Genomic DNA, 24,912 nt, shown 5'->3' with positions numbered 1-24,912 from the left:
TTACTATGTTATTTAATATGGCAATGTTTATGTATTTGATGGACTAGATAGGCAAACTACGGGCTCTTTACTGTAAAGCTTTTCTCACTCAGTATTTTTGTCTTGTTTCTATTCAAAATATCTAAAAAATTCTTGCATTAAGAAACATTTACTAGACAAGTACAAATTATTGTCTTGTTTTGGGGAAAATAACTCAAAATGAAGAGAGTTTTTGCTTAAAATAAGATAAATAATCTGCCAATGGGGTGAGAAAAATAATCTTGTTTTCTGTTTGAATTAAGATTATTTTTCTCACCCCATTGGCAGATTATTTATCTTATTTTAAGCAAAAACTCTCTTCATTTTGAGTTATTTTTCCCAAAACAAGACAATTACTTTTGCTTGTCTAGTAAATACTTCTTGTTTTAAGAATTTTTAGATGTTTGCACTAGAAACAAGACAAAAATACTGAGTAAGAAAAGCATTTTTTGCTGTTTAAATGCAATGCATGTGTTTTTTATATGAAAACCCATCCTGTTTGTGTTACAGAGAGAAGTATTCGCAGTACCTGAGGTCGCAGGTTTTGGACAGCGAGGGCAGACCCATGCGAGAGGCCAAATCTTCCTTCTATCATCTCCTCATGCAGCTGTATTGGGTCCCAGCGCGCAGGCCACCATGGGACGAGAGCCGACCCGTATCTTACCTACAGCCCAAATCTGTCTACATTTATTCTGCGGAGGTGCTCCGGCTTCTCGGATCCCACGTCGATTACGCGCACAGCGTACAGAAGCCCAGCGAATTCACCAGAGCGATAGGTAAAGCCTTGATTAGAGGAATAAATTACACTTTACTATATATTCTAGGGCTGGGTAAAAAATATTGATTTCTCGATTTTAATTGATTTTCACTTTTACAAAACAATATAGATTCTTAAATCCCAAGAATCGATTATTCATCCTGTTTTCAGTTAATGAATGAAATAATCATTGAAGCGCACCTCACATCCAACACTGCAAAAAATGCTTTTCTTACTTAGTATTATTGTCTTGTTTTGGGGAAAAATAACTCTAAATGAAGAGAGTTTTTGTTTAAAATAAGATAAATAATCTGCCAATGGGGTGAGAAAAATAATCTTAATTCAAACCGAAAACAAGATTATTTTTCTCACCCCATTGGCAGATTATTTATCTTATTTTAAGCACAAACTCTCTTCATTTTGAGTTATTTTTCCCTAAAACAAGACAATTACTTTTGCTTATCTAGTAAATACTTCTAGTTTTAAGAATTTGTAGATGTTTGGACTAGAAACAAGACAAAAATACTAAGTAAGAAAAGCATTTTTTTAGTGTATGAAATGTGCTATACAAATAAAATTGCCTTGCCTTGCCTATATCCAAAATAATCAATATTGAATTGAATCCAATCGAATAGAAAGCTTGTGAATCGAAATCGAATCAAATTGTGAAATGTGTGTTAATACCCAGCCCTAATATATTCACATAAAAAATAAATACAAATATTTTTGCTTTCTTCTTGCATCTCGGGTAGAATATTTTTTCAGGAAATATTTTTTAATTTCAACTTAAAATCTCAGGAGATACATTGTTGACGTTACTGTTAAAAATGCACTTCCAATAGAGTGAGTGTTGGCAAAAACGGTCGTTATTTCTGTGTTGAGGCGGCGGGGCTGTTGTCGGAAACTGCTGAATGTAACTAATAAAGCAACTTGTAATCCATTTACATTTACATTTACATTTAATCATTTAGCAGACGCTTTTATCCAAAGCGACTTACAAAAAAGGGGAGAGTAATAGAAGCAACGGAACAGACAAGGCCAAAAACCTGTAAGAGCTGTAAGAAGCTGTAATCCAACTTAGTTACTTTTAAAATCAAGTAATCTGTAAAGTAACTAAGTTACTTTTTAAAGGAGTAATCAGTAATCAGATTACTTTTTCAAAGTAACTGTTGCAGCACTGCAATTGACGTATAAATGTTCTTGCAGGAATGAGACACAGTGTGCATGTGGAGGACATGATTGGCTATCTGAAGCGCTGGTGCAGGAAGGTGTGTGAGGATCCGTCTGAGGAGTGTGAAGGAGCCGATTTCAGCTCTACAGTGGATCACATACACTCTGTGTACCGCTATCTGTACGCCGAGTGCACTAGCGTCCAGCTCAGAGACCTGTTCCAGCATTCGCCCGCAGTCTTCATCGAGTATGACAGGTCAGATGTACAGAGGTTAACCAAGCATGTTAATATTAAAGGGCTGGGTCATTATCATTTTTAACTTTAGTGAGTGTGTAGTGTTTCTGTTTGAGCATAATCAACATCTACAAAGTTACAACGCTCAAAGTTCAAAGCACAGGAAGATATTTTCTCTTACAGAAATCTCTCTTTAAGAACTACAACAAACGGCTGTTTGACGGCTAGTGACATCACTAACCCTAACATTTGCATAACCCCGCCCCCGGGAACATGTGGAGTTGCTGTACACTGCTAAAAATGCTGTTCTTTTTGCTGTCATTTTGTCTTGTTTCTAGTCTAAATATCTAACAATTCTTAAATCAAGATACATTTACTAGAAAAGGAAAATTACATAAGATATTTGTTCTTGTTTTCTGGGGGAAAGTATCTAAATAAAGTGAGTTTTTGCTTAAAACAGGCAAAATGATCTGCCAATGGGGTGAGAAAAATAATCTTGTTTCTTGTTTCCGTCCCAATCAGAAATCAGATTATTTTTCTCACCCCATTGGCAGATCATTTTGCCTGTTTTAAGCAAAAACTCACTTCATTTTGAGATTTTCCCCCAGAAAACAATAAAAATGGTGTCCTGGATTACGCCGGAGGATTATATGTTTGTTCGGAGCATTTTATTGACCAGCCTTAATATACCCTCAAATCCTTCACGCATTTACAGTTGTGCTGATATCCTCTCTTCAGGACGGATGAATGGTGCTCCGGGCGCTTCTATCATCTCAAAGAGGTTTGTTGGTGGGATCCGACAGGCATGTTCCAGAGATACAAGGAGCTGATCCGACGATCTGACAGCGGGATACAGGAGCCCAGAGTCTTGGCACCATTTTATAATGGTTTGCAGGACATGAAGAGCATGTTCAAGGTTTGTTTAGGGTTAAAATTCCAGTCGATTTTGATACGATTATTGTCATGTTCTGGTTAAGAAATGGCCAAAATTAAAATGTTTTACTATTTTTGTCTAAATAAATGAATGAAACACTGAATGTTGACATCAAGTACAATATTAAAAGTGGATTTTCATTTTGAGATTTGCCAAAAAATCACGTTTAACTGTGTCATGGAATATCATGGGATTTTGGTAATTTTGGATGAATAAATCAAAAATAAATCACTTTATTCTAATACACACAAACTCAAAAATCATCAAAATAAAGGTTTGGTTTAACTTGAAGAAATTATGACAAAGTATTACTATCATACAGCAGAATGTAATAGAAACAATAATAATAATACACTTCATTAAAACATTATTATTAAGTAATGTACAATTTTTACATCCATGCTTTATGCAGTAAACTTTTTTTTGCCAACATTTTTAATATTAATATTTAATAAATATTTTAAAATGTACATTCATTTCTTGTTTAATGGATTTTGGGAAAATTTGAGGAAAAGAAAACACATAGGGCCCTATTATTGTTTTTAAAAAATCATTATATATTTTACTTTATTCTGCAATAACATTTTGGGACAAAACAAAAAGGGCCCTACTAATACTGACTGATAATTTATATGGGACTGATTGAAGCACTCAATTAAAAGTTTGGTTTTTACTTATACAGCAGAATGTGATAAATACAATAATAATACACTTCATTAAACATTATTTTTAAGTAATATAAAAAAATGTAATCCATGTTTTAATTATACAGTAAACTTCTGTTTTGTTTGCCAACCAAATTATTTAATTCATCTTTTAAAATGTACATTCATTTCTTTGTTAATATTTTATGCATTGCTTTGGAAAATTTTGGGGAAAAGAAAAACACTTCATAGGAAATTGTAATATATACAGGGTCCCCGCGGAGTCTTAAAAAGTCTTAAAAGTATTAAATTTCAAAATCAAAATATAAGGCCTTAAAAAGTCTTAAATTCGCGGAAGCACTGCGTTCTAGGTCTTAAATAATGTTTAACAGGTCTTAATTTTCCTACGTTCATGTAACGCTACCTCATTGAAATGCTCTCGCCTCCCGCAGCACGCGCGCACGTGTGTGTGTGTGTGTGTTTGTGTGTTTGTTCTGTGGTGTTTGTAGTTCTTTCTTTCGCTAGACCAACTATTGTTCGCTCTAGTACAACTACAAATTAGGCAAGCATGCCACGTGTATTGCAGCCAATCAGCTTTCGTGTTATTGGCACGAGCCTCTTTCTGATCGTACCCCACAGACGCATAAAACGGATTTTATTCTTCAGCTGAGTCTGACGGTTCTTGCAGTTCCGCGATCGTGAACGCGAAGGCGAATCTTTCTCACCATCTTGCTTAATGACCAAATAAAAGTATAATATACCCGATTTCACTAAAATAGTTAATAACAGTGATGTAAACTCCGAACTCCGATGTCAGGCTGCGTGTGTTTGCTGCCTGTCAGCGCTCGCGCGAGTGTATTGAATGTGTTATTTCTTGGCTCATTACCCTAAGGTTACTCTTGAACGATCAAATATACACATTATCCATATGTCTATATCCTGATTTGAGCTAAAAAGTTTGGGACGTGTAAGTAAGCGCTGGATCTGCGCATTAGTATGTTCTCAAAGTGAAAGCAAACTAATATAGCTTAACAACAACACAAACGGGGGAAACAGCACTTACACTTAAAGGAACACCAACTGTTTTAGAAATAGGGCTTATTCAACTTTGGTACTTTGCTACATTTAGATATGTGGGGAAATGCATTTTAAGCTAAGCTAGCGGCGACCCTGCCGAACTAAAACAATGCATGCGCTGAGACAAATGCATTTGCCCACATATCTAAATGTCTAAAGAAGTTGAATAAACCCTATTTCTAAAAACGGTGGAGTGTTCCTCTTTGTAGATATGCATCTTTATATTGTATTTATTTGTCCTATTGTCATTTGTTTATAATAAATTTTATTAATGACCGATTACTTGATTACGTAATCACTTGAAAACGTTTTACTTATATTAAGCAATTATTGCTGTGGTTTACTTTTAAGATGTTGGTTCCCACCCTAAGCGATCATGTTATTAAAGATAGATCGCACACAACTGAACCAGCCTTTTTTGATAATAACAAAACAAGATTCATGCATTTTGTCAGTTTTATTGCAATGTGTGACTTGTGCATCTAACATAATAATATGGTTAATGTTGCATCCTAATTATAAAAAAAAAAAAAAAAAAATGTTTGCAAATCTATGGAAGTGACCACCACAAAATAAAAACTAATTTTGGTCAATTGAGATATATATATATATATATATATATATATATATATATATATATATATATATATATATATATATATATATATATATATATATATATGCGCTAATCCTAGTGGGACTGAGCTATGAATAATACGTTTACTAATACTTTGTTCAATTTAAATAAATTAAATAATATAATTTTAAGTAGCCTAATTGAGTGATTCTGCATTTCCTATGCGTTTTTTTATTGCGTGATATATGTCTTAAATTTTATTCATAATGGTCTTAAAAAAGGTCTTAAAAAGTCTTAAATTTGACTTGGGGAAACCTGCAGATACCCTGTATATATATTATTATTATTTTTTTATTTTTTTATTTTTTTGCAATAAAAATGGCAAACTTTTTTAAATTAATTCACCAGACATCCTTTATTACATTTTAATTAATCCTTTAAAATTCAATCAAAATTTAAACAAAAGGATTTTAGGAAAAAATAAAGCATATTTCATTTTTATTATGATTAAATCATTACATTTTAGAAATTCAATTGATTAGACATCCTTAGATTATTTGAATTAAACCATTAAAACAGAATCCAGAAAAATGTAAACAAAACAAGGAATTTAGGGGGAAATTAAAAAGGGCCCTAATAATATCGACTGATCATTTATATGGGACCGATTGAGGCAATGGCTAAATTTACTGTATATTGAGGAATGTCATGGAATTTGGTAATTTTGGATGAATAAATCAAAAGTAAATCACTTTATGATGATACACACAAACTCAAAAGTCATCAAAATAAAGGTTTGGTTTGACTTGAAGAAATGATGACATGAGTGTATTATTATTATACAGCAGAATGTAATAAAAACAATAATAATACACTTCATTAAACATTTTAGTAATGTTTAATAATACAGTAAACTTCTGTTTTGTTTGCCAATATTTCTATTTATTAATATTTTAAAATGTACATTAATTTCTTTGTTAATGTCTTATGCATTGCTTTGGGAAAATTTGGGGAAAAGAAAGACACTTCATCACGTCCTATTATTTTTTTTTTTCTTAAGTTTATAATTTGTTTTTATTTTATTTTTATTCTATAAACTTCTTAAGTTTATAATTTGTTTTTATTTTATTTTTATTCTATAAACTTCTTAAGTTTATAATTTGTTTTTATTTTATTTTTATTTTAAGTCAATTCATTAGACATCCTGTATTAAAATGTAATTAAACCATTAAAACTCAATCATAATTTACACAAAAGGAATTTGGGGAAAAATAAAACACATTTCTTAGGGCCCTATGAGGATTTAAATGTTTTTAAATTGTACAAATTGAATAGATTAGACATCCATAATTTCTATTAAAAAAAAATTAAACAATGTAAACAAATAATTTGGGACAAAATCAAACACATTTCTTACGGCCCTATTATGATTTACATTTTATTAAATTATTACATTTTACAAATTAATTTGATTAGACATCCACATATATTTCTAAAATTAAATTAAAACAGAACACTGCAAAAAAAAAAATGGTCTTACTTAGTATTTTTGTCTTGTTTCTAGACTAAACATCTAAAAATTCTCACATTAAGAAACATTTACTAGTCAAGCAAAAGTAATTGTCTTGTTTTGGGAAGAATAACTCAAAATGAAGAGAGTTTTTGCTTAAAATAAGATAAATAATCTGCCAATGGGCTGAGAAAAATAATCTTAAAATAACAATTTTTCTCACCCCATTGGCAGACAAAAATACTGAGTAAGAAAAGCATTTTTTGCAGTGAATCCACAAAAATGTAAACAAAACAAATAATTTGGGACAAAATAAAAAGGGCCCTACTAATATCGACTGATCCTTTATATGGGACGTTTTTCTATGGCTAATAGTGAAATAAATGCATATAAGGAGCCTTTATTACCATTGCAGTCTCTCAAAGTGGAGGCCAATCCCTCGATGAAGCAGTACGTGTCCCTGTTGGAGGCGGTCTGCGAATCGGCTCCTCTTGCTACAGGAGACGTTGTCCAAGACGTCTCAGTCATCTTTGCCAAACTAGGTGGGGACCAAATGCTATCCTGCCTAATCATCCATTACCTGGACATTTCTGATGCGCTTCTCTTCATCTCTCTCTCTCTCTCTCTCTCTCTCTCTCTCTCTCTCTCTCTCTCTCTCTCTCTCTCTCTCTCTCTCTCTCTCTCTCTCTCTCTCTCTCTCTCTCTCTCTCTCACTCTCTAAAAGCTGATAAATGTAAGATCCTTCACGGCGAGCAGGACCAGGACACACAGCTGAACTCCACATACTGCAGCTCTCTGAAGGGTGAGATCTGAACTCTGTGTGTTTGTCGAGCTGACGATGTCTGCTCTGCTCTTAAAGGGATAGTTCACCCAAAAATGTAAACTCTTGTCATTAACTCCTCGTGTCGTTCCAAACCCGTCAGGCCTTCGTTCATCTTCAGACACATGAAGATATTTCCGAGGAGATCTCTGACCCCTCCATAGACAGCAATTTCAAACTCCAGAAAGGAAGTAAAGACATGGTTAAAATAGTCATGTGACTCAAAGGGGTTTAGCCTTAAAGGGTTAGTTCACCCAAAAATGAAACTTCTGTCATTAACTCCTCCCCCTAATGTCGTTCCACACCCGTAAGACCTCCGTTCATCTTCACACACAGTTTAAGATATTTTATATTTAGTCCGAGAGCGTATGCAAGTGTATGCACACTATACTACGGTGGCCGGGAAGTGCAAAACAACATTACAAAGTGTGAAACACTTGTACGAAGCTCGAGACAAATTTACATTTTGGAAAACAAATTAACAAGACGCAAAACACTTTTACCAGTCCTAAAACAAATGTACAATGACCGATTCTTAACGGAAAGGGACTGTACCAGATACCGGAAGTGACACGGTGAATGGAATACTGACCGCTGATTGGACAAGACGTATGTCAATCATAACATAGAGAAATTATACAGCTGGCAGGAGAAAGCTGATTTGACCCTGCGTCCCAATTAGCATACTATCCATACTAAATAGTATTCGAAAATAGAATAAGTATGTCCCAAATCGTAGTATGCTGAAAAGAGTATTCTAAAGATACCCGGATGGTTTTCTATTTCCGGTCTGAATTCGAAGTGCGGATCGACACACACTCTCAGATATCTCAGATATCAGTTCAAGACATTTTTAAAGAGCGCATTGTTAAAAAAGCCAATGTGATAATTAATTCCTCTTCCCATCCATTACATAGAGAGTTTGTGGTATTTCCATCAGGTCGTAGATATAGAGCAATAGGAGGGAGAACGAAGAGATTTAAACACTCATTCATACCGACTGCCATTTCTATGTTAAATCAATTGTAATTGTAATGATGTGTGTGATTGTATAAATTATGTGTTTGGACACTTGTGCAACGGATGAATAATAAACTGAACTGAACTGAACTCTAACGGCTGATATTACCCACAACCCATTGCGAGTTGGACGAGGATTCCATTAGAACTACAAACGCAGATAAAAAGTGTTAAGTAGAGAGGTTTAGATAAAGGTTTGAGTGATCAATTATAAGTATTTAACCTGACGAAAATATATTTATTCAGTGTTGTCCACATTATATTTCACCTGCAGCAGCATTGAGAACTTTTTTAATGATACGTTTGGCCGTTAACTTCTAAATGCATCATTATATTTAAACTGCAAACACACGAGGAGAGTCTGCATTAAAGACACACACATGGCAGATCAACGAGCGTCTACATTTCTCTCCGATACGGTAGGAGATTAAACTGAATCTCGTGATATAATTTTGAGGCTATATCCCCCACCCCTATTCTCTTCATTACATTAAGGCTGAACCACTCGAGTCACATGACTGTTTTAACCGTGTCTTTACTTCCTTTCTGGACCTTGAAAGTTTACATTGCTGTCTATGAAGGGGTCAGAGAGCTCTGGGATTTCATCAGAAATATCTTCATCTGTGTCTGAAGATAAACGAAGGGCTCACATGTTTGGAACAACATGAGGGAGAGGAGTTAATGATGTGAATGTGAACTAACCCTTTCATCTGTTTATGGTCTGAACAGAAATGGTGTCCCATAGAAGAGTTTTCCCCACCAAGACTAGCGGTTGGGTCACTTTAGCTCGTAAGCCCATGATCGCAGACAGCGCAACCCTGGAGAAGATCTTCAAATCGCACAGTTCGGTTTGTCTGCTCAACCTGCCGTCCGCAGCCAAGAGAACCGCCAGCAGATCCAAGCATGAAGGTATTGGGAAATAATGCATGTTTATTGGAGAATGCAAACGTTGGCAATGCCATTTACCATGATTCTCGCAAAATACTAGTTGCTCGAATTGATTTCAGTCAACACTTTTACAGAACGAACCAATTAGGGTTGGGTATCGGTTGGTTTTTTTACGATACCGGTGCCAAACCGGTACTTTTAAAACGGTGCCTAAATGGTGCCAAACCGATACTTTAAAAAGAAGCCACAAAATGACGGTGGATGACATTAAAGAATGACTTTTTATTGATTTTAAAATATATATATATATAAAAATATATAATTTTAAATTGAACAATTTATTAAAAGTATACTTAAATATATAAATGTAAAGAGATACAAAACACTATTTACTTAAAAAAAATCAATAAAACCTAATCAAACTACAATAGGCCTAATTTTACATTACATAACAGTTACAGCACTAACAACAGCAAAGTAGTCGTCGCCATGGAAACAATAAGGTTTGTATATATATATATATATATATATATACACAAACCTGGCGACATGGCGACAACTCACATGACACACAGCAACCACAACAGCGCTGTATGACAGCTCAACTGTATCGGTTTTATTCCGTTTCTTTATTCAACATATTCACAAGCTTGTTACCTATGTCATGAACTATCTGATATTCGGATTTTCAAATATGAAATTTGAATGGAGACTTGACTTGGACCCTAAAGACTTGAGACTTGGATTCTAAAGACTTGAGTTTTGACTTGAGACTTGACTTGGACCTCAGAGACTTGACTTGGACCCTAAAGACTTGAGACTTGACTTGGACCCTAAAGACTTGAGACTTGAATGGAGACTTAACTTGGACCCTAAAGACTTGAGACTTGACTTGGACCCTAAAGACTTGAGACTTGACTTGGAACCTAAAGACTTGAGACTTGACTTGGACCCTAAAGACTTGAGACTTGACTTGGACTCTAAAGACTTGAGACTTGACTTGGAAACTAAAGACTTGAGACTTGACTTGGAACCTAAATACTTGAGACTTGACTGGACACTTGACTTGGAACCTAAAGACTTGAGACTTGACTGGAGACTTGACTTGGAACCTAAAGACTTGAGACTTGACTGGAGACTTGACTTGGAACCTAAAGACTTGAGACTTGACTGGAGACTTGACTTGGAAACTAAAGACTTGAGACTTGACTTAGAACCTGAAGACTTGAGACTTGACTTGGAACCTAAAGACTTGAGACTTGACTGGAGACTTGACTTGGACCCTAAAGACTTCAGACTTGACTTAGAACCTAAAGACTTGAGACTTGACTTGGAACTTAAAGACTTGAGACTTGACTGGAGACTTGACTTGGAACCTAAAGACTTGAGACTTGACTGGAGACTTGACTTGGAACCTAAAGACTTGAGACTTGACTTGGAACCTAAAGACTTGAGACTTGACTGGAGACTTGACTTGGAACCTAAAGACTTGAGACTTGACTTGGAACCTAAAGACTTGAGACTTGACTTGGACCCTAAAGACTTGAGACTTGACTTGGACCCTAAAGACTTGAGACTTGACTGGAGACTTGACTTGGAACCTAAAGACTTGAGACTTGACTTGGACCCTTAAGACTTCGATCGATGCCAAAAGCACGCAATGCAATATTCACGATAAGACCGACAAAACGACAAAAGCTTATACTTTCCTCACAGACATGAGAAATAGGCCTTTAGAAAGTTTGAAATATCTATGTTTAAACAACAAACACAAATCCTTTGATTATGTAATCCAGATGAAAGGTGCATTTCCCTCTATAGGCGTTCACGACTGCGGCGATGACGAGTCGGTATTGTCAACTCTATCTTTGCAGCCCAACACAAAACATTTTGCTTACCTCATTGGAAGATTATTTCGCTCATTTTAAGCAAAAACTCTCTTAATTTTGAGTTTTTTTCCCTCAAAACAAGACGATGATTTTTGCTTGTCTAGTAAATACTTCTTGTTTTTAGATGAATTTTGTTTTAAAAAGAATTTTTAGATGTTTTTGACTAGAAACAAGACAAAAATACTAAGTAAGAAAAGCATTTTTTTTTTTTTGCAGTGCATTAACTTTTTGAGTCCGGATGCATGTTCAGATCTGTGTTCAAAAACAGGCTTTAACTGCACGATGATTGGCCTGGATTGCGAAGGCAATTTCGCGGTTCTCTTGTCCTCAGGTAAGCTGGAGAAGGAGGCGTTCAGCGAGAGCGACAGGGAGCTTTTCCTGCAAATCTGCGGAGTTGAGCGACTCTCGAAGTGTGTGACGACCGAAGCTCAGACGGAGAGTTACCGGCCCTGCCCCGGCCTTCAGGCCCTGGTTCGCCAGCTCGTCCCCTACATCCAAAGGTTCATCCTTCATCATGCTGACTTCGAGGACATGTACAGTGAGCTGAAGGAAGCTGGGATTGCCAAACGCATCAGCTCCATGAGTTTCGGACAGGTGAGATTCTCTCCACAATGCAGCCTGTTTGCATCTCGTTCCTTCTCTCACAGGGATCCCGTGGGGTCTTAAAAGTCTTACATTTCAAAATCAAAATTTAAGCCCTTAAAAAGTCATTTTTGTGGCCAAGACTGGTACTGCAATCACTTTCAGATGACTGTAGAGCGGTGTCACCCGGTCCCCCTCCCCCTGACTCGAGGTTGCCAGATTGGCTGCAGGATCAGCAGAACGTTTGTAGATCTGCAGCTGTGGTAACTAGAGCAGATCTGGCAACACTACTGACTTCGTGATTGGTCGATAGGTGGAGGGCGGAGCTTCAGGCCAAAACACAACATGACATCATCAACATCAGTTGAGCTGAAACAACAACTTTATAATGACAATATCCTGCCGGACTACTGTAGGCAGTGATAGAAGTGTTTGACGTTAACAGGATTTCTTAATGTCTAGAGACATATCAGGGCCATTTTAAGATTAATCGAAATACATTTCTTACACACAGTTCCTTTAAATTTGCAGAAGTATTGAATTCTAGGTCTTAAATAATTTTAAACAGGTCTTAAAAGGTTAGTTCAACCCAAAATGTAAATCCTGTCATTAATTCCTCCTGTGGTTGGCCAGCCGTCAGACCTCCGCTCATCTTCACACACAGATGAAGATATTAGTGTTGAAATCCGATGGCTCAGAAAGGCCTTCATTGACACCAATGTCATTTCCTCTCTCAAGACCCATAAAGGCACTAAAGACGTCGTTAGAAGAGAATAGTTTTTGTGCGCAAAAAAAACTAAATAACTTATTTAGTGATGGGCCGATTTCAAAACAAAGATTCAAACCGAATCGATTCATGATTCAGATCGCCAAAGTCACGTGATTTTTATGACACGTGATCTGAATCATGAATCAATCCACAAAATCAAAAAAAAAAAATTTGATCAAAAAAATAATAATAATGTAACGCATATATATATATATATATATATATATATATATATATATATATAAAATCATGATGAGATAGATGCTATGAATAAGTGCAAGTTTACTAATACTTTGTACAATTTAAATTAATTAATTTGCTTTGTAAGTAATTTAGTAATTCTGCATTTTTTTTATTCATAATGGACCTAAAAAGGTCTTAAATTTGACTCGGTGAAACCTGCAGATACCCTTCTCTCAAAACAGGAACGTTTGTGTTTCAGGTCGGGAAACTGTACAATCATTATCGGCTCGAGGTGCCGGACGAGGACCCGATTTTTGAGAGCGAGGATATTATATGCCTCCTGAAAGACAAAAAAGAGCTGTACATCCACAAAGATCACCTCTCGGCCAAACTGGACATCTGCAGGTACAGCGTCTGTCATGCTCATGCTTCTCAATCCTTGTGTGTGTGTGGCTCACCTCTCTTTATGTTATTGCAGAGAGCTGGTGAAACTGTTCACCACGGAAAAGACCTTCGCCAAAGAGCTGGAGCGCTTCCTCCAGGCCCTTGTTTCTTGCATAAACGTGAGTATGGAGATTAAATCCTGTGATTAGGATGAGCGTGTTCACACTCGGTAATGCCTGCTGTGCTCCTCAGGCTGTCCTTGTTTTCAAAAGCAAGATTTGTATCGCCTTCAAAACAGTAAATGCCTCGTCTTCAGTGACACTTGCTGTGGGATGACACTTGCTCTTGTAATTATTTTGATTTAAACAACCCTCTATCTATATATATAAATATATAGAGTAATTAGCGTATCTTGATTGACAACCCTTATTCAAATCCATTTATTTGCAAAACCATGACCTGCTTGCATCACATGAATGTGTGACTGTATTGTGTTCTTCAGGACGGAGCGGCTTTAAGGCGGTTTCTGGAGCGGGAGAACGCTCACGAACTCCCTGCGAACGAGGAGCTGTGGGCCGTCCCTGAGCCGCCGGTGGAAGTGAAGACAGAGACCCTCGGTAAGCGGATCGCATTATGATCGCATTCAGATCGGATCCGGATCGCATTCGGATCGCATTCGCATTCAGATAGCATTCAGATTGCATTCGGATCGCATTCAGATTGCATTCAGATCGCATCCGGATCGCATTCAGATCAGATCCAGATCGCCTTCGGATCGCATTCAGATCGCATTTGGATCGCATTCGGATTGCATTCGGATCACATTCAGATTGCATTCGGATTGCATTCGCATTTAGATCACATGCAGATTGGATCCAGATCGTATTCGGATCGGATCCAGATCGCATTCAGATCGCCTTCAGATTGCATTCGGATCACATTCAGATCACCTTCGGATCGCATTCAGATCGTATTCGGATCCCATTTAGATCGCATTCAGATCGGATCCAGATCGCATTCGGATCCCATTTAGATCGGATCCAGATCGCATTCGGATCGCATTCAGATCGAATCATATTCGGATTGCATTCGGATCATATTCAGATCGCATTCGGATCATATTCGGATCGCATTCAGATCATATTCAGATCGCATTCGGATCATATTCGGATCGCATTCGGATTGAATCCAGATCGCTTTCAGATCACATTCGGATTGCATTCGGATCATATTCGGATCGCATTCGGATTGCATCCAGATCGCATTCAGATCGCATTCGGATTGCATCCAGATCGCATTCAGATCGCATCCAGATCGCATTCAGATCACATTCGGATTGCATTCAGATCATATTCAGATCGTATTCGGATTGCATTCGGATCATATTCAGATCGTATTCGGATTGCATTCGGATCATATTCAGATCGCATTCGGATCGCATTCGGACTGCATCCAGATCGCATTCGGATTGCATTCGGATCATATTCAGATCGCATTCGGAACGCATTCGGATCGCATTCAGATCGCATTCGGATCGCATTCAGATCGCATTCGGATCGCATTCAGATCACCTTTGGATCGCATTCAGATCGCATTCGGATCCCATTTAGATCGCATTCAGATCGGATCCAGATCGCATTCGGATCCCATTTAGATCGCATTCAGATCGGATCCAGATCGCATTCAGATCGAATCATATTCGGATTGCATTCGGATCATATTCAGATCGCATTCGGATCGCATTAAGATCGCATTCAGATCATATTCAGATCGCATTCGGATCATATTCGGATCGCATTCGGATTGCATCCAGATCGCATTCAGATCACATTCGGATTGCATTCGGATCATATTCGGATCACATTCGGATTGCATTCGGATCATATTCAGATCGCATTCGGATTGCATTCAGATCGCATTCAGATCGCATTCAGATCACATTCGGATTGCATTCAGATCATATTCAGATCGTATTCGGATTGCATTCGGATCATATTCAGATCGTATTCGGATTGCATTCGGATCATATTCAGATCGCATTCGGATCGCATTCGGACTGCATCCAGATCGCATTCGGATTGCATTCGGATCATATTCAGATCGCATTCGGAACGCATTCGGATCGCATTCAGATCGCATTCGGATCGCATTCAGATCACCTTTGGATCGCATTCAGATCGCATTCGGATCCCATTTAGATCGCATTCAAAACGGATCCAGATCGCATTCGGATCCCATTTAGATCGCATTCAGATCGGATCCAGATCGCATTCAGATCGAATCATATTCGGATTGCATTCGGATCATATTCAGATCGCATTCGGATCGCATTAAGATCGCATTCGGATTGCATCCAGATCGCATTCAGATCGCATTCGGATCGCATTCAGATCACCTTTGGATCGCATTCAGATCGCATTCGGATCCCATTTAGATCGCATTCAGATCGGATCCAGATCGCATTCGGATCCCATTTAGATCGCATTCAGATCGGATCCAGATCGCATTCAGATCGAATCATATTCGGATTGCATTCGGATCATATTCAGATCGCATTCGGATCGCATTAAGATCGCATTCGGATCATATTCGGATCGCATTCGGATTGCATCCAGATCGCATTCAGATCACATTCGGATTTTATTCGGATCATATTCAGATTGCATTCGGATTGCATTCGGATCATATCCAGATCGCATTCGGATTGCATTCAGATTGCATCCAGATCGCATTCAGATCGTATTCGGATTGCATTCGGATCATATTCAGATCGCATTCAAATCGCATTCGGATTGCATTCAGATCGCATTCGGATTGCATTCGAATCATATTCAGATCGCATTCGGATTGCATTCAGATCGCATTCGGATTGCATTCGGATCATATTCAGATCGCATTCAGATCGCATTCGGATTGCATTCGGATCATATTCAGATCGCATCCAGATCGCATTCGGATTGCATTCGGATTGCATTCGGATCATATTCAGATCGCATTCAGACCGTATTCGGATTGCTTTCAGATCGCATTCAGATCGCATTCGGATCATATTCAGATCGCATTCAGATCGCATTCAGATCGCATTCGGATTGCATTCGGATTGCATTCGGATTGCATTCGGATTGCATTCAGATTGCATTCAGATCGCATTCGGATCGCATTCGGATCGCATTCAGATCGCATTCGGATCGCATTCGGATTGCATTCGGATTGCATTCAGATTGCATTCAGATCGCATTCATTGATCCACAGAGACATCAGCAGCTGTGCGGATCCCTTTGATTCCTCCTCCAGTTTAATCTGCGCCCTCATTTCATCATTTCTCTCAGCGCGCTCTCGTATGCTAATGTGTGTTTGTTTGCCGCTCGTCTCTCTGACATGAAAGCGCAGCTGTTTCCAGAGCGAGGAAAAGAGATGGAGACTCTCTCTCTCTCTTCCTCTTGCTTCCATCCGCAGACACGCATGAATAACCAGGGCATTCACACAAACCTCATTTCAAACTCACATGCATTTCATTCAGTATCGATCCATTTGAATATATATGAGCAATATCACAGGAGAGTCAGTGCGAGATGGCTCACTGCAAAAAATGCTTTTCTTACTAGTCCAAACATCTAAAAATTCTTACATTAAGAAACATTTACTAGACAAGTACAAATGATTTTCTTGTTTTTGGGGAAAAATAACTCTAAATGAAGAGAGTTTTTGCTTAAAATAAGATAAATAATCTGCCAATGGGGTGAGAAAAATAATCTTGTTTTCTGTTTGAATTAAGATTATTTCTCTCACCCCATTGGCAGATTATTTATCTTATTTTAAGCAAAAACTCTCTTCATTTTGAGTTATTTTTCCCCAAAACAAGACAATTACTTTTGCTTGTCTAGTAAATACTTCTTGTTTTAAGAATGTTTAGATGTTTGGGCTAGAAACAAGACAAAAATACTGATTAAGAAAAGCATTTTTTTTAAAAATCTGAGGCTTCGTTTCTTATCAAAAGCATCAAAGCACAAGGATTATTGGATGGCTGGCGCCACATATAATGCTCAGTGAAGTCCTAACTGCTTTGAAATGGAGGTTTAGTATGGCAGTTTGTGATTGTGTTTGTTTTGGCAGTATTTGTTCATTGTTGTGCTTGTGTTTACAGTCCGTCCATCAGGAGTCGTGCAGGAAGACCAAAAGCAGGATCCGAACAAAGAGGACCGGCTGGTTTGCTGGCCGCCTAAAGCCTCGCTTAATAAAACGGGCGGCATCAGTTCAGGTACAGACTGCAGATAAAGAGTAGTATAAAGTAGGAATGCGCCAATACCAATAATTCTTAATATTTGAAAGCCAATAGCCGATATATCTGCCGATAAATCTAAATCCAAATGTTTATATAATATTTGAGAGCCTGATTACAAAAGTCTCACCATTAAAGGATTAGTTCACTTTTAAATAAACCTTTACTGATAGTTTCCTCACCCCCATCTCATCCCAGATGTCCATGTCTTTCTTTCTTCAGTGGGAAAGAAATGAAGGTTTTTGATGAACACATTCCAGGATTTTTCTCCATATAATGGACTTCAATGGGCCTCAAACGGCTCAAGGGCCAGATGACAGTTTCAGTGCAGCTTCAGAGGGCTTTAAACGACAGCAGACGATGAATAAGGGTCTTATCTAGACAAACCATCGTCATTTAGATACAAAATAAAAGAGTTTAAATTTTATAAGCACAAATACTGGCCAATTATGCTGAAAAGGTCACACTTGATGAAGGGGGTGCACCAAATTAGTGTTTACAGGACCATACACACATATTCAGATGTCTTTGTGTCAGTTTATTGTTTAAAACGTTTTTATAAACACTTGTAAACACTGACTTGGTGTTTTCGCCTTCCAAGGCCAGCATTTGTGCTTATAAAACTTAAAAATGTTTATTTTTTGTCTAAATGATGATGGTTTGTCTAGATAAGACCCTTATTCATCGTCTGCTGTCGTTTAAAGCCCTCTGAAGCGGCACTGAAACTGTCATCTGGCCCTTGAGCCGTTTGAGGCCCATTGAAATCCATTATATGGAGAAAAATCCTGGAATGTGTTCATCAAAAACCTTCATTTCTTTCCCACTGAAGAAAGAAAGACATGGACATCTGGGATGAGATGGGGGTGAGGAAACTATCAGTAAAGGTTTATGTCCCAAACACACAATTATAATGTTCTCATTATGATTTCATGACGCCTGTTTTATACACATGTTTACTGTATTTTCCTTTCTTGAGGTGATTCCAATCATATTTCAAGCAAATCATAACCATCATGACGAACAGTGTCTTAGCTAAAGGAAATAATACATTATTTATCAGCTTTTATGTATCATTAATTAAAAATAAACATATATATGTGGGGGCCGGTATCCCCAGAATAAAACTTTATTTCTTCAGCTGAACACAAGGGAAGATATTTTGAAGAATGTCAGTAACCAGACAGTTAACTGGAGCCATTGACTTCTGTAGTATTTTTTTTTTCCTACAATGAAAGTCAATGGCTCCAGGTAACTGTTCGGTTACTGACATTCTTCAAAATATCTTCGCTTGTGTTCAGCTGAAGAAAGAAACTCACACAGGTTTGAAACAACTTGAGGACGAGTAAAGGATGACAGCATTTTCATTTGAAAGTGAACTATCCCTTTAAGATTTTTTTTATATTTAGACTATAAACAAGACAAAACATTTTTGCAGCGTAACGCTTCTGTGTGTTTTGTAGGTTCGGCCAGCCAAGCTGTGGAGGATGTGATGAAGATGTGGCCTCCTCCTGCTCCTCCGAGCCCAGTAACGCTTCCAGGTCCAATCAGATTCGAGAGGAGCTCATCCAGCACCAGCGTCCATCAGAGACCCGCAGAACCTACAGCTCATGTGGATCCAAAAGCTCAACAAGAACCGGCTCCAAGAGCAAACAGGACCGGCCCACGACCCTCAGGTCCTTTCAAAAAGCCTTTCGTATTAGGGCTGCATGATAATGGTTAAACTGATAATCACGATTATTTTGCTCAAAATTATAAACCCGGTTATTCTATCAAAAACGGTAATGTTATGGCCATTTTGCATGTGCTTTACCAACCTACACTTCACCCAAAGGCCTGTAGGTGGCGCACCGACTTCATTTTACCAACTCTGATAACTTCGTTAGATGGGAAATCAATACAAAACGCATAGTTTAGGTGAACGCTTTGCAATCTGTATTCACATTAGATTTTTAATTTGTTTGCAAATGAGACAAACCGCAGATTAAGATTGCCCTGCGAATCCGTAAAGCAAAGAACGACGCTCTCTGATATATAAAATAAATGTCCCTGGCTCAGGACACTCTAAAGTGAAAAACGCTTAACGTGGCTTAATGCACTGACAGGGATATTAAAAGACCAAACTCTGTAAACATAATAATAAACCATACTGTAACATTTCCATTTTCCCGATTGAATTGCCACAGTTAGCAGAATAAATGCACCTTCGTAACCTTAAGGCGGAGATCCGTGTTAGATTCGTTAAATTCATGGCTGAAGGTTTGATCATGGCAGATTTATTCACACAAATAGCACAAGTGTCTTGTGAAGAAACAAACACTGACTGTGACACTTTCATCGCAGTGGCGATCGCTAAACTCCAGCGTGTGTTCAGATCATCAGCACTTCTTCCGCATTTAGAGGAAGCACAGAGTTGCCAGATTGCACAGATAAAGTAAAACAGCGGGAAGAACGTGTATCCTTTAAAGGGAAAAGCTCTATTTGAGGGATTTAAGCTCTTCGCATCTGGCAACCACAAGCATGACTGAGTGGAGGCTCGTTACCAACGCAAGATAACGCAAACCCCGAAGAAAAAACACGATTAAGGATAAATAACGAGAGGGCTAATGTAGAGACGATTATTTGAAAGCATTCGAGAGAAGCAGATATCGTCGTTACCGCGATTATAATACGATTAATCGTGGAGCCCTAGTACTAGTCATGTAAGTGTGTTAACCTGTTTTCGGCTTCTGCATAAACCGATTTTTGCCCAATATGGAAGAAAGCTGACGTAAAGGTTTGTGAATGGCTGTTTTAAACACGGCTTTCTCACACAGAGCGAAGGGAAGAGGATCCTGTCAGTCCTCAGCAGCCGGAGAAGCCAAACTCTGCTTCGGATGAGCGAGACGAAACCCCAACGGACGAAACCAGCGCAGCTTCTCCAGCAGAAGAGCCGTCCGCGCCGCAGTACGTGTTTCCCTCCCCTTACTGCTTACTTTCATCATAAATTAGTCAAAACTCATACTGTGAATGCATTTTGAAATTGTGTTAGCATGAAAACGCTACTTTTTGTGATATCAACTTAAATTTTGGAGCTGGTACAAATTAATTTAAGGGGTTAGTTCACCCAAAAATGAAATTGACTCTCCCTAATGTCGCTCCACACCCGTAAGACCTCCGTTCATCTTCACACACAGTTTAAGATATTTTATATTTAGTCCGAGAGCGTATGCAAGTGTATGCACACTATACTGTCCATGTCCTGAAAGGGAATAAAAACATCATCACAGTAGTCCATATGAGACATCAGTGGGTTAATTAGAGTCTCTTGAAGCATCCAAAATACATTTGGGTCCAAAAATAACAAAAACTACGACTTTATTCAGCATTGGCTTCTCTTCCGCGTTTGTGTTCAATCCTCAAATAAAGATTCAAACGGTTATGAGTCAGTGAATCGATTCATGATTCGGATCGCCAATGTCTCGTGATTTCAGCAGTTTGATTCATAACCGTTCTAATCTTTATTTGAGGAAGACGGAAGAGAAGACAATGCTGAATAAAGTCGTAGTTTTTGATATTTTTGTGTTACACTGAGATATCATCGCATTTAATCAGTTTCCTCTTCTTTCTAGAAGCCATATTCCCCCGCAGGCTCCGGAGAGGGTGTTGAGCCAGTTCCAGGGAGCCGAAAGCCGTCCGCGTCCGCCCTTGACTCTGGATAACGCGGTGTGGAGCAAAGCCATGAGTCCGGAGGACGTCCTGGAGGATCTGCCGCTGGATTATTGCTCCATGCCTCAAACTTTGGTTCTCCCCAAAGATAGCGAGGACACGGCCTGCATCGGGCAGTGGGGCGAGCAGCTGGTGTTCTCCTTCCTCACGCACTGGAAGGAGAGCGGAGGCTCCGGCCCCACAGACATCACCTGGTTCAACGAGAGAGGCGAGAGCGGCCGCGCCTGCGACTTCAAGCTCACCTTCGCAGGTTCAAACCCAGACTCAGAACACGTCTGTTTAGCTGTGCATTTACTGAATGAGCCACTGTACATCTCGCTAATCGACCCTTATCTTTTCTACACTGCACAAAACGCTCTTCTTACTCAGTCATATTGTCTCGTTTCTAGTCTAAATATCTAACAATTCTTAAATTAAGATGCATTTACTATATAAGTAAAATTACATAATTTTGCTTGTTTTCTTAAAAATAAAACCTAAATGTAATTTTTTCCCTAAAACAGGCAAAATGATCTGCCAATGGGGTGAGAAAAATAATCTTATTTCTGATTGAAATCTTGTTTCTTGTTTCCGTCCCAATCAGAAATATGATTATTTTTCTCACCCCATTGGCAGTTTGCCTGTTTTAAGATATTTTTTCCCAGAAAACAAGCAAAAATATCTTATGTCATTTTACTTATGTAGTGAATGCATCTTGTTTTAAGAATTTTTAGATATTTGGACTGGAAACAAGACAAAAATACTGAGTAAGAAAAGCATTTTTTGCAGTGTATGCATCATCTTTTTAATCTTTTGCACTGCAAAAAATGCTTTTCTTACTCAGTATTTTTGTCTTGTTTCCAGTCCAAACATCTAAATATTCTTAAAACAAGAAGTATTTACTAGACAAGTCTTGTTTTGGGAAAATCACTCAAAATGAAGAGAGTTTTTGCTTAAAATAAGATAAATAATCTGCCAATGGGGTGAGAAAAATAATCTTATTTTCTGTTTGAATTAAGATTATTTTTCTCACCCCATTGGCAGATTATTTATCTTATTTTAAGCAAAAACTCTCTTCATTTAGAGTTATTTTTTCACAAAACAAGAAAATAATTACTTGTCTAGCAAATATTTATTAAATCAGCACTGGGTAACTTTTGCTCTCGGGGTCCCCCTACAGTTGGGGAAAATGAATGTCCTCCACTACTGTCGTAAGATCTGTCCTCCTACATCAGGGGACGCCATCGCGCGTGCATTTGTTGACATGACAGCCCTGATAGCCCTGAACTAGTGATGCGCGGGTCGTCTCGACCCTGTGTGTCTATTTAATGGTCGCGGGTGCGCGGCGGGTTGTAAAAATATATACAGTGGTGCGGTGCGGTCCAAATAACTTCATAAAAGCGTCCCGCGGGTCGGTGCAGCACTAACAGTTCCCCTGAACACTGCAGGAGGAGTTCACATGCAGGTGTTCTTCTGGCGGCGCGTGGGAAATCTCTTCATCCCAGGTACAGCCAGTGGCAGATGCTTCAGCATGTCAGATGAATATAATTTCATGATTTTTATTTTTTTCAAACGCCAAATAATCGCGATGCTCACATTTACAAGCCAGCGTCATTATAGTAGTCTATTGGTTAGCGTTTGACAGAATCTATATGATACTTCAGTTCAGTGTTTGAGTGGTCGGTAATCACCGTAACAAGCAGGACAGCATCGGTCGGGCACGCCTCCTTCAGCTCACGCCGACGAGCAAACGCTGGTCACATGTTGATCCTCGTCCGGCCTTTAATCACAGCACTCTCTCGTTTCCTCTTATTGCTTTCCTCCAACAAAACCTTTTCTTTCTTATTTGTCTGTGCTGCTTCGGACATGACTATATTATCCGACGAACAAAGTTGGGCTCGCACGTCCGACTGTAAGGAAGTGTGTGTGTCTGTGGAAGTGACGTATATGCCGTAAAGCAGTCGAATTTTGTAGTTCTTTTTGTTCTCGGGTTACTAAACCCGAAGTTTAAAAGTACGATTAAAAATGATACAGACCCCATCAGGCTATGGCAGATGTGTCATTCAACCTATTGTAAGTCGATTTATCATCACAAGAGTCTTAAAAAATATATTATGAAGGTTGAAAAGTTACCTAGTGCTGTTTTAATGTAAGAATTTTTAGATATTTAGACTAGAAACAAGACAAAAATACTGAGTAAGAAAAGCGTTTTTTGCAGTGCACGATTTTTAATTCATTTCTATGTAAAGCACTTATTGCCATGGTGTATGTAATGTGCTGTATAAATACACTTGCCTTGCAGGCGAGGGCGCGTGCGAGATCTTCGTGGAGGTGAAGACGACGGTGCGGCGAGATCGGCACTTCATCCACATGTCAGCGAATGAGCTGGACCTGGCGCTGAAGGAGAAGGAGCGCTACCACATCTACCGCGTGTTCGGCGCTGGAGATCTGCGGCACGTGCGGCTCTGCCGGATCAGGAATCTGGCCCAGCATCTGCACTCCAAATCTCTGGAGCTGTTTTTATTTGTGTAGTCTGATCTGTGTTAAACGCACAGCTCTGTGTATTCGCCAATGACTACTATCGTTTCTACTGTACACACTGCCTTTTCTTACTCAGTATTTGTGTCTTGTTTTGGGGAAATATAACTCAAAATGAAGAGAGTTTTTGCTTAAAATAAGATAAATAATCTGCCAATGGGGTGAGAAAAATAATCTTGTTTTCTGTTTGAATTAAGATTATTTTTCTCACCCCATTGGCAGATTATTGATCTTATTTTAAGCAAAAACTCTCTTCATTTTGAGTTATTTTTCCCCAAAACAAGACAATAATTTGTACTTGTCTAGTAAATGTTTCTTAATGTAAGAATTTTTAGTTATTTAGACTAGAAACAAAACAAAAATACTGAGTAAGAAAAGCATTTTTTGCAGTGTAAATGCCTTTGCACAGATTTAGTGGCCAGTTATATGTTTTAAAGAATCACGTTCAATTGTTCCGCCTTGGTTTATAAACTGTAACTTTTTCTGTTTGGATTGCGATGATCAAGTCAGTAAATAAATACAATGTTCTCAATTTTTGAAGTCATTCATTGTGGCATTGATAAAACAGAACAAACATCAAGAAATTAAATAGAAATATGTGCGGTATAAACGAAAGTACAAGAAAGTACAGACCCCTGAAGGTGCGCTGTGGTATCTGGCACCAAGAGGTTAGCAGCAGATCCTTTAAGTAGCTCGTCTGTTTGATCGGACCCCACGGGCCAGCCTTCGCTCCCCACGTGCATCAATGGGCCTTGGCCGCCCATGACCCTGTGGACCAATTTGGCCCATAATTTGTATATATATACTGCAATACAATAAATACACATTAAAATTCACATATTTGCGAACGAAAGATATACAGTTAACGTTCAATTAACAGAGGTAAATATTAGTGCTGTCAAGCGATTAATCGCATCCAAAATAAAAGCATAATATATGTGTGTGTACTGTGTA

The 24,912-nt window shown here is 38.2% G+C and overlaps 1 protein-coding gene across 10 annotated transcripts in view; it reads left to right on the top strand.

Moving 5' to 3' along the window:
• wu:fj29h11 (uncharacterized) overlaps positions 1–24,072 on the top strand; it is a 120,890-nt gene extending 96,818 nt beyond the window's left edge. For 9 of the 10 annotated variants that reach the window (XM_067430100.1, XM_067430101.1, XM_067430108.1 and 6 more), the window contains 15 exons: positions 529–794; positions 1,982–2,201; positions 2,919–3,096; positions 7,338–7,464; positions 7,647–7,724; positions 9,492–9,671; positions 11,844–12,133; positions 13,333–13,478; positions 13,552–13,636; positions 13,960–14,074; positions 17,602–17,715; positions 19,197–19,409; positions 20,550–20,679; positions 21,345–21,691; positions 23,723–24,072. In XM_067430100.1, coding sequence (XP_067286201.1) covers positions 529–794; positions 1,982–2,201; positions 2,919–3,096; positions 7,338–7,464; positions 7,647–7,724; positions 9,492–9,671; positions 11,844–12,133; positions 13,333–13,478; positions 13,552–13,636; positions 13,960–14,074; positions 17,602–17,715; positions 19,197–19,409; positions 20,550–20,679; positions 21,345–21,691; positions 23,723–23,952 — 2,719 coding nt within the window. In that variant the 3' untranslated portion in view covers positions 23,953–24,072. The remainder of the gene's footprint in view (positions 1–528; positions 795–1,981; positions 2,202–2,918; positions 3,097–7,337; positions 7,465–7,646; positions 7,725–9,491; positions 9,672–11,843; positions 12,134–13,332; positions 13,479–13,551; positions 13,637–13,959; positions 14,075–17,601; positions 17,716–19,196; positions 19,410–20,549; positions 20,680–21,344; positions 21,692–23,722) is intronic. The other variant, XM_067430102.1, reaches the window with a different exon arrangement.
• The last annotated feature ends 840 nt before the right edge of the window (positions 24,073–24,912 follow it).

Source organism: Pseudorasbora parva, chromosome 21, assembly GCF_024679245.1.
Source record: "Pseudorasbora parva isolate DD20220531a chromosome 21, ASM2467924v1, whole genome shotgun sequence".
Classification (NCBI taxonomy): Eukaryota; Metazoa; Chordata; class Actinopteri; order Cypriniformes; family Gobionidae; genus Pseudorasbora; species Pseudorasbora parva.
Note: the sequence above shows the minus strand (reverse complement) of the source record. Positions and strands in the feature narration are given on the sequence as shown.